Raw genomic sequence first — 9,828 nt, 5'->3', positions numbered from 1 at the left:
TCAAAAAACAAATCTTCTTCCTCAAATCTCCATACAGCAGTGTAGGAGGCACAGGATGCCCAGGTACACACACGATTATTTGTGAATGCACACATTTTTTTCCCCTCCGGTCTACAGCATCAGAAAGTTGATGGCAACACCTAAGCAACCATGAGTTCCCCCATGGGCATTTCGAACACATCACCATGCCCAAGAAAACAGGGCGTGTTGGGAGCGAAGGCATTGACCTCTTTAGGGAGGAGGGTGGCAGGGAGGAGAGGTGCTGCTGTTGCGGAGCACAGGTGCCAATGGGCTGGGAGCAGCTCCTAAACATACGCTGCTGCCACCCCGAACCCTTCCTTGCTCATTCCAGGATGTCTGCAGAGCATCCCCTATGCAAGGCACCCACAGCCCGGCTGGGAACACCCCACCTTGCCCAGCTGGGCCTTGTGCCAACAGCTGCAGAGCTGGTGGACAGGGCACTGCTGGGCAGGGCAAGAGGCAAATTAAAAATAATAATAATAATTTAAAAAAAAGGCCAGGTAGCATTGAGTATTTCCAGGAGCCCCCCTGGACACTGTTGCACTGTGTCACTGCCCCAGGCAGATTTTACAACCCCGTTCATAACTCATCCTCCGGTGGGGCTCTGCTTTCCGACGCATCCTGCCTTATCGCAGCCGGCTTGCAGGAGGGCGACGGTGTAGAAACGTGTTTGTGCCTTTCCACACTGCAATTGCAGACCGCAGGGAAGAACATCCTTCCCCATTTTGCAGCTATGCAGCGACAAAACCGCAGCTGCCATCGCGGGGCCGGGCGCGGGAGGATTTCCCCCGCACAGATGGCCGCCCCTGTCTGGGGCCGCGGTTTGGCTGGGAGAAGCTGGGGCATCTGATAAAGAGCCTGGGTGGGCAGGGTCGGTGAGGAGGTGCTGGGGAGGCTCCTGCATCACGGGGAGGGAGGGAAAGGCTTTGGGGACACAGTGGGAACAACATGGAAAACGCTCACAGTGACACTGGCACAGGCAAAATTCTCTCTGTGGTCCAGAGACGAGCTGCACATCGCTGTCTGCATCCTCTTTGCAAAAGCCCGCTTTGCAAATAAGCACAATTCCTCATTTTTTTCTAGGCAAATTGCACACGTACATACAGCACTTTGTGAATTCAGGGTGGCGAGGGGGTAAAAAAAGGAAGAAAACTCATAAAATTCCTCTTTAATATTGAAGCAGTGTCTATGGGAGGATTACCACAGCACAGCCTGTTCCATCAGAAAGGGCCTGGGGTTTCTAAGTCACTTTATTTTATACAGAAGGTGCCTAATGCCGTGTGCCCCCAGGGGAAACCCACCCCAGCGCTGCCTCAACAGCACCTCAGGAGCCCCACACGGCCCCATAAATACTTCCCACCCCACTCACCGATGGCCTCGCGCAGCCGCCTCACTGGTCCACCAACCCTGCTGCACGTTGGACTTATGATCCCTGAACAAGATAGGAGAAGGATATAGTGGATTTATTCACTTTTTTTTAAAAAAAAAAAAAAAAGGAACATGAAGGGTCTATTTATAGCAGTTTGGCCAGCCTAGCACCTGACAGTGGGCATTACCTACCAGCAACTCTTTTATAGGGTTTGCAAGCTACGTGCATCTGCCCAGCTTGAAAAAAAAGCTTTATTCCTGGGTAAACAGGGGCTTGGGAAGGAATAAGTACTCAGTTGCCAGAAAGGGGCTTCAGCATGGGCCTAGAGCTGATCCCAGGTCAGGGTTTCGGGTGCAGGAGGAGAGGAAAAAGTTTTCCCAGGAAAGCTGTGGGGTTTTGGGCCCCCAGCGGGGCAGTGCCCAGCTGTGACCCAGCAGTGATGCTGCAGGGCTGGGTCCGGCCCCACGCCCAGCCCAGCTCCGTGCCTGGAGGGGGCAGATGCCCCAAGCAGGGTGCCCTCGAGAAAAGGGACTCTGAGAGAAGGGACCCACAGCTCCCAGGGCGAGTGGGTGCCCTGCTGCCAGCGCCAGGCTCCAGCTGCTCCTGCCAACACCCGACCCACGCCCAGCATCCCCACTGCTGCCCTCAGTGGCTTCTCTACAGCCTGACTTCTTTTATTGTCATTATAAAGTACACAGCACAAAAAAGCACACACAGGCCAACTTCGGAGGTATTCCCACTAGAAAAATTAAATACTCATAATGCTTTTTTAAAGTGAATTGGGCCCCTTAATTTGCATCTTATAATAAGGATGTTATCACACTGGTTTATGGCTCAGCTCTTTAGTTTCTCTCTCTCAGGGGCTAGATTTCCCCTCATGAGTTCAATATATGTCTGCGAACTAATGTAATTTTTAAAACACTTTTCTCCTGCGCCAGCACCACCACCTTTACGAGGCAGAGGTCGTTCTTGCTGCAGGTTGTGCCCAGGAGCCAGCCCAGCTTTGGCCGGGCTGCGACAGATCCCTTCCCTCCTTACGCCCCACCGAGGGCATCCTCCACCTCTTACATTTAGTTCAATTATAAAACATTGTCACTAGAATATTAAAATAATGTGTATTACACAGGAGGGAATAAAGCTGGTCCAGAAAATGCATAATTTCCCAATGACTGCTCTGCCCATGCCACAAGCTCTCACCTCCCGCCCCCTCTCCTGACCCGTTCCAGCGATGCTGGACCCATGCTTCCGAGTGTTACCGGTTCCTAAAAAACAGATGACCCCAAATCCATAGCCCAGGAGAGCCAGCAGGGATGAGCAGGACCAGGGAAGGCGGCAGCACCCCAGCTGCATCCCGGGCATCTTTGGACCTGCCCCGATGGGGCCCTGCGAGGCGCTCCAATGCGCTGCCCGCCGAGGGGAACAAGGGTGGGAAGTCTGGTTCCTGCCTCCGCACAGCCAGGGATCATTCGCCGCCTCCACGCCTTATTTTACACAGCAAGGCTCTGCTTTAAATCAGCTTTTCTCCCCTCCCCTTCAATACTACAGCTGCAGAAGGTGCCATCGCTTCGGGAGGGAAGGGGAACAAATGGGGCATGGCTGTGTGCCCTCAGCAGGGCACAGGCTGCTGGAAAGAGGCTGCCCTGCACACCAGAGCCCGGCCAGAACAAGTTGGTCACTGCTGTTGTGGGCTGTCAGGAGATAAAAACATCTACCTTTATTTATATATATAATTTATTCTAGAGCCTCAAGTGTGTATCAGTTTTACATTGGGCAGAGCCTGCATTCACCTTTTTTTTTTTATTAATTAAAGGTTTAATTTAAAAGGGCTGCGCAAATTTATCTGCACTGAGAGGTGCTAGACCTCACCCCTCTGGAAACAACAGTGTTACCTGAGCCCACCTCTCACCCCACTGAAAATAAGCACAGGGGCCAGCTGCTCCCCGGCACCGCAGTGGTGTACAATAGGACAGAGAGGCTTCGCTCCTCTTCATCGCAGCTTCCTGAGCCTTTCCCTTCCCAAAGGAGCTCCGTTGTGCAGAAGGACACCGGGCAGGCATCGCAGCCATTGCCCAAATTCACAAGGAGTTTCCCCAAAACCACAGCTGAAATCACAGTACACCCATGCCACTGAAGGCAGTCCTGCATAAAACATGGAAAAAAAAAAAAAACAGCCTGATAAAATATCATCCCAGGGAACCTGTGTCTGCCAACCCTTCCCTCTATGGCACTTCACTGTCCATATGGGAGCTGGGGCTGCCGAGGTGCCTGGGGAGCGGGGCCATCCCTGCCAGGCGGGAGGCAGAGTCCACTAACAGGAGATTTTGGGGAGAGGAGGGGATTTAAAATTGGGAAGTGATGAAGCTTTAGTAACAAGCTGGTGCAGGTGGCCCTGCTCCTAGCCAAGGGATCTTCCGTGTGTTGGCCTGGGTAAGTTCTGGAGATCTTCTAGTGGGTCACATGGACAGCCTGCTGAGAAGCCACATCTTGCCACGGGGACCCTGTCACCAGGGTCGGCCCCTTGCGAGGCCGGGCAGGGCTCTTACTGCTCCCTCCAGACCTTATCCCTGAGGAAACTCCTCTCCTCTGGGCATCCTGGGGCTGCGTTCAGCCACAACCGTGCTGGGGGAGAGGAAGGGTCCAAAGGCATCACCTGCTTTTTCTGTTTAAATTTCAAGATGCTGTAAAATGTCACAATAACTTGAAAGGCAGTAGCCCCGTTTTTATCAATAGCAAGTATTTATTAGCCTCCTTGATTTACAGTACGTTTCTGAAAGTCATCACTCCATCACATTCTTCAGCACGGGGCTGAGTTGGTTTTCTTGGTCAACACAATATGGAATATAGATCGGAATATTAGAAGCCAAATACAACCTTCATTTTGCATGCACAAATCCCACCAACGGGAGGCCCGTAAATGAATCCTGTATAGCCCTTAGACACATGCATTTGCAGACATTTGGGGAGAGGTGGGAGCTTCTGTACATCACCACTGGAACCCGGAGGGTAATGGAAATCGCCACGGGAGAGCCACCAGGGCTGAAGCAACCTAGGAGAGCATCACCCCAGCCACCAAGAAGGCGGGAATCCACCTAGTCATCTTGCTTCTAGGTTTTGACATGAAAAAGCCATCCATCTGTCCAGCTGCAGCATTTCACTGATGCTTACACAGCGGATGGCACGGACACACCAGACCACACAAGCCCTCCAGCCCCTCTGCCACCACCCCACAGCCAGACCTCTCCTTCCTTCCACCCTCACGGTGAGGTTTTGGCCACCGGCCCTCTGTCCGTCCTGCTGTCTGTCTGCCCAGCCTGTGCCATGCCAGCAGCACGCAGGCTGGGAGCGGAGCCCCGCCAGTGCTCCCAGATCGCGCAGCGCTCATTACGGGAGGCCAGGCGAAATTAAATTGGGGCCCACTGCTTCTGCCATCTGAACTTCATCACTGCTAAAGATGCAATAAAAGTAATAGCAACAACGAACAAGCCTCTACCAGATGTGTAACTCTATCCAGCCAGATTAAGGAATAAGGGCCATATTTTTGGAGTGGTTTTCTTTGTGTTTTTGTTTTATTTTTCCCCTGTAACTTCATCTTTCCTTAAGAATAACTGATTATTTTGAGACCCCAGTAGAAGATGGATGTTGAGAGGGTGATTTCTGGGTGGAGAGGAGGCTCAGGGTGTGCCACAATGGGGGACAACAAGCTCTCAAGGACTGGGATTTTGGATCAGGTACAATATACAGCTGAACGATAGCCCAGCCAGGGATGCAATGGGGAAGTCTGGGGGCAGAGAAAGAAGAGAATAAGACGAGAAGCAAGTGAGGTACCACTCTCATCCAGAAGGGTTGTTTAGCTTGCTCCTTGGTTATAGTTTTTCTAGCAGGATCATGTGCAGTGTCACAGCAACCCACTGCCAAAGCTGCAGTGCCACAGCGGTGCTGCAGTGGTGCCCAGCAGATTGCCCGCCACCCCTGACCCGTCCCACCACACCTCACAGTCCAGGGACCTGCAACACTTTGGCAGCAAAAATGGAAGCAAAAACACTGGATAAATAGGACGTTCAGGGTAACTAGGATGTTCAGCAAAATTGAGTCCAGCAGGAGCTTGCCTCCCCTCCCCTCCCTCTGCTGCCACTGAGGAACACCAAACCCCAAACCCTCCAGACCGCTGGCGTCACTTGGCAGGATGAGATGGGACAAAGCTCGGATCAAAAAGAAAAATGGGGCTTTGGGGGTGGTTTGCTGCTGTTGGCAGATTATTAGATCTGTTTTCAGGTCATTTTGGAGAGACCATGCCCAACAGGCGCCTGCACGCCTCCGTGCCCCCCTCTCTACATTGTAAAGAGGATGTAACCTGGCTGCTCCTTGAATCCGAAACACACATAATTTTGAAAGCAAAATTTAGGTTAGACTTCACGAGAGACTTGACCTTTGCTGCATTGTAGTGTCAGGAAAATGGGCTTAGAAATAAAAAACAGCATGGACAAAATGCCTTCATGTTTGAGAGCAGCTTTTCAATCCCCAAAATCAAAGCTAAGCTACCTAATTCCCAGGTACCTTGCTCAGCTCAGTTTATTGCTGCCCACTGCACAGAGAAACACAGAGCTCTTCTTTCAGGTGTTAAATCTCCCACACTTCAGGGTACAGCCACATGCTTTGCAACAGCCAAGTCCCAGCCAAAACCCAAAAACAAGCCAAGAGAAGGGGAGCGACCCCTGCAACAAGTCACGCATAGCGGTAGAAACCCACACAGCCCCACTGCAGCCTAGTACTGAGGCAGTGCTGCTGCTTTGTGCTCGCTCAGGATGGACCCAGCGGGCAGGACGTGGCCATGCAGCACAGGAGAGCAGCCCCAGTGCCTACAAGAGGCTCCCAGCGTGGCCATTATGCGTATTTATCACTTTAAGGCAACACGTAAAGTCTGTGGATGTAAAACTCCTAGTAGCTGGGGGGTTTTAACGCCCATGTCACAGAACATACATCTTAAGGGCTGCTTCAATTTACCTTCAATGCTTAGGACAAGGATCCACACAGCTTCTCCCTGCCATGCTCAGCTGCTCACTAGGCGCCTGCACCAGTCCCTGCTTGGTTATTTTCTGCTCTTCCCAGAAAAAGCCCTGCCCTGGCTCCCACTGCCCTATGGCAGCGATGCCCACAGATCCAGCCCGCTGCATCCGAGCACTTAATGCCCAAGAGGCTGCTTCAGCAGCACCACAAAGCAACTGGTGAACTGAGTTTTGCCTGCACTCAGACAAAGCAGAGCACAAAGACAGCCAAGAGCTGCTCAGCACCCTCACAGCTGCCACTGGTTGCAACCATTGGACCAGGTGATCCTTGTAGTGTGATTTGGAGATGAAGTAGAGCCCCGTTAGCCCTGGTGTGGCACAGCTGCAGAGGTACCCAGGTGGGGCTGCAGCTGTTCACAAAAAATAAATAAAGAAGAGCAACACCAGGCAAAGGCAAAGCCATGTTACCTATGGCTGGTTTGCCAGGAGAGCATGGCCCCAGCCAGGTGTCTGGCTGGGACGTGAAGGATGTGAGTGAACTCGCAGGCAGAGCTAGGTGACCAAAGAAGCAGACTGGTCCCTGACCTGGGGCTGCTGCGTCCTGCCCAGACCTGCAGCGGGTGTCCTGGCAGCCCCGCCGCCCTGCAGCGGCTCCGCTCACTCTTTAACCAAATAAGGTCCATTCCTGCTCTCCGGCACAGTCGTCAGGAGCTACAGCCTATAAATCCCATCCGAGACAGCAGGAAAGCACGCACTTAACCCATCTTCTGTTCCACAAAGCAGTTGGGCCCCAAACCAGCAAAATCCTGGGGCGGGTGCTTTGCTCGGAGCAAGGCAAGCGGGCTCCGGGGGACACAGCGGCATGCGAGGATGCCCGATGGCACTGAGGGGAGCTCCCCGCCACCACCCAGCCAGGGCAGGGCTTTGCTTCACCTGGCGCCAACCAATTCTCCCCAGCAAGACCATTACCACTCCCCAAACCCGTTGGCTCGGCTGCGGTTTGATGAGCAGTGACAAGACAGAGGAGGTCACCGATCCCACCCACCCCAAAAGCACATGGTTTAACAGCAGAAATGCAGTACAACAGCCGGCATCGGTCAATCGTACGCGAGCGGCGGCAGAGCGCTCGGCTGGCCACAGCTCAGGGACGCAGCCGTGAGCCCGATGCCCGGGGGGCACCCGATGCGGGGCCGCCTGCCCACAGCACCCTGGTGGGGACACGGGCGCTGCCTCTGCCCCTGCGGACTCGGCGCTTTGCTTCTGCAGGCGACATGGTCACATGGAGTCACGGTAGCTGCCCGGCCCTGGCCAGCCTGCTCATAAACTACAGATTAAAGAAAGAGCGAACAAAACCTAAAGCTCCAACATTTATTATGGCGATTGCCCACCCGCCACGGACCTACACCGTGTTTTATTTTGAATTCGTAACTTGAGGTGCACCTTCTAAGAAATTGAGATAAACAACAGGCTGGGTCCTCCACACAGGATCAACACGAGAGCGACAGTCTTCTCCACGGGGACAGGAGCCAGTCAAAGCCACTGCGAAGCCCTCAACCTCGGTGGGCGCTTTTGCTTTTCGTTTTTAGAAAAAGAAATAAACAAACAAAAACCGAACGGAAAGAAGTGCTGTACTCTATTACAAAATATAAATACGATAGTCCTGCAGGCAGGAGGAGCCTGGGGAGCGCTGCCTTCGGAGGGGACGTCTCGGGCACTCCGGGGATGCGGCGAGCCAGCAGGATGGAGGCCACCTCCGGACACCACGCCACCACCGGCCGCTGGCCCCAGCTTCACCTCCTCTCAGAATTTAAGTGCTCTTGAACTTCCATCCGAAAACTGCCAGGCATCCGGGGCTCCCTGGGCGCTGCGCCAGCCGGGGGGGTACGTCGCACCTAGAGAGCATGGGGACAGAGGAGAGGAGAGGTGTGACACGGCCCAGGGTGCGACTTCCTCCATTATCTTTCTGTTTTGACCCTTTCCTTAGCAGCTAGGGGTGGGACACGAGGCCCTTCCTGCCCACTGGCCGCGCCGCCTCCAGCCCGCCGAGCACCACCCTTGTGCCCCGCGGGCACGGAGCACGTCCAGCACCGCGGGGACACAGAGATCGCCCTGGCAAAGAGCCCCTGGTCTGTACTGGGGCTCTGATCACACAAGGACTGAGCCAGCCTGCCTCAGAACTGCCCCTGGTCTTTCCCCAAACCTCACCGACCTCCCCCAGCACCCAGGGAGCAGCCAGGTGCAGAAGGGAGCCCCCCAGGCTGTCGGTGTGCTACACCGCCAGGCCAGTGCGTGGGGTGGCTCTCCCCAGTTCACCACACTTCAAGTACCACATATCACCTATCATCATGTGCGGTAGTGAACCCAGAGCATCACCAGCACACGCCTCAAACCAGCCCCATGCTGGTTTCTGTGGGAATTGTTTCGATAATGCTCAGGAGCGTGGCCAAAGGGCTACGCATGGGCTGCCGGCAGGGCTACGCGGCAGCCCCTTGGTCACATCTTCCCCGGCATGTACTGCAGTTTGCTGCCCTCACATCAAGAGCACATGGCTGACCCCTCTGGGGGAGGAAAACCTTTTTTTAATTTCTGTTTAATTGAATTTAATTCCTGGATCTGACCCGTTTCGGACTGACATTAAGGAAGGGTGCAATTTCCAAGGGAGCTGGGAGTGACGCGGCCAGCCAGGGCCAGCACGGCACCAGCTGGATGCAGGGCAGCAGGCATCCCAGTGCCTTCGGCCCCTTTGGAAACAGCAGCAGAATGGTGCACATCAGGACTTGGGGTGCTGCAAAGAGCCTGCCCGGCTGTATCGCTTTCCTAGACAGCAACACGATTTTCCCACATGTCCTCCAAAAATGGTTTTCAATGTTTATGAGGAAAAAAAAAAAACAACGAAACCGGAGCACGAGCGAGCTACAGCAACAGCTGGTATCTTTTTTCTTTTTGTACAAACTCTGCACTTAGATAAACCCTGAAACTCTATCTCATCAGATATGCCAAAGCCTCCCGAATGTCAAGCAAAGACACGGTACCACTTATTCCTGTATTTATCTCCGCTCTTGGAAACATAATAAATACGAAACATCTGTAGCCTAAATTCCTGATACTGTTTCAGTGCCTTCATTATATAAATCATTCAATTTGGAGGATATTAAATACTAATGGCAAAGGGGTCTGTGCCATAAAAATGCATTCTTCTTCTAAACCCGATGGGGTCTGAAATGCTAACTACTACGATGCTGTTACCCAGACATTGCTCTTATTTATAGAGACGTCTTTTCGTGCAGAGATAAATACAAAAGTTTCTCAGGAGCACGGGTCAGGCTTGCTTCTCGTCTTTGTACCGCCGCTAACGAGTCACATCGCTAGAAGAGTTTTGCCATTTCGGCTTTGGCGTTCATGCTGCAGCGCGCTGGCATTGCACACCGCCGAAAT

General features: G+C 53.3%; 1 protein-coding gene across 4 annotated transcripts in view; it reads right to left on the bottom strand.

Moving 5' to 3' along the window:
• Positions 1-7,750: 7,750 nt before the first annotated feature.
• Positions 7,751-9,828, bottom strand: part of BCL11A (BCL11 transcription factor A) — a 141,375-nt gene continuing 139,297 nt past the window's right edge. For all 4 annotated transcript variants that reach the window (XR_013949541.1, XM_080587870.1, XM_080587876.1 and 1 more), the window contains exon 4: positions 7,751-8,285. Coding sequence is in view for 3 of the 4 variants with exons in the window: in XM_080587870.1 (XP_080443996.1) it covers positions 8,184-8,285 (102 nt within the window). In the remaining variant the exon portion in view is untranslated. The remainder of the gene's footprint in view (positions 8,286-9,828) is intronic.

This window comes from Anser brachyrhynchus, assembly GCF_964034855.1.
Source record: "Anser brachyrhynchus genome assembly, chromosome: 3".
Lineage (NCBI taxonomy): Eukaryota > Metazoa > Chordata > Aves > Anseriformes > Anatidae > Anser > Anser brachyrhynchus.
This window is presented reverse-complemented; position numbering and strand designations above follow the sequence as displayed.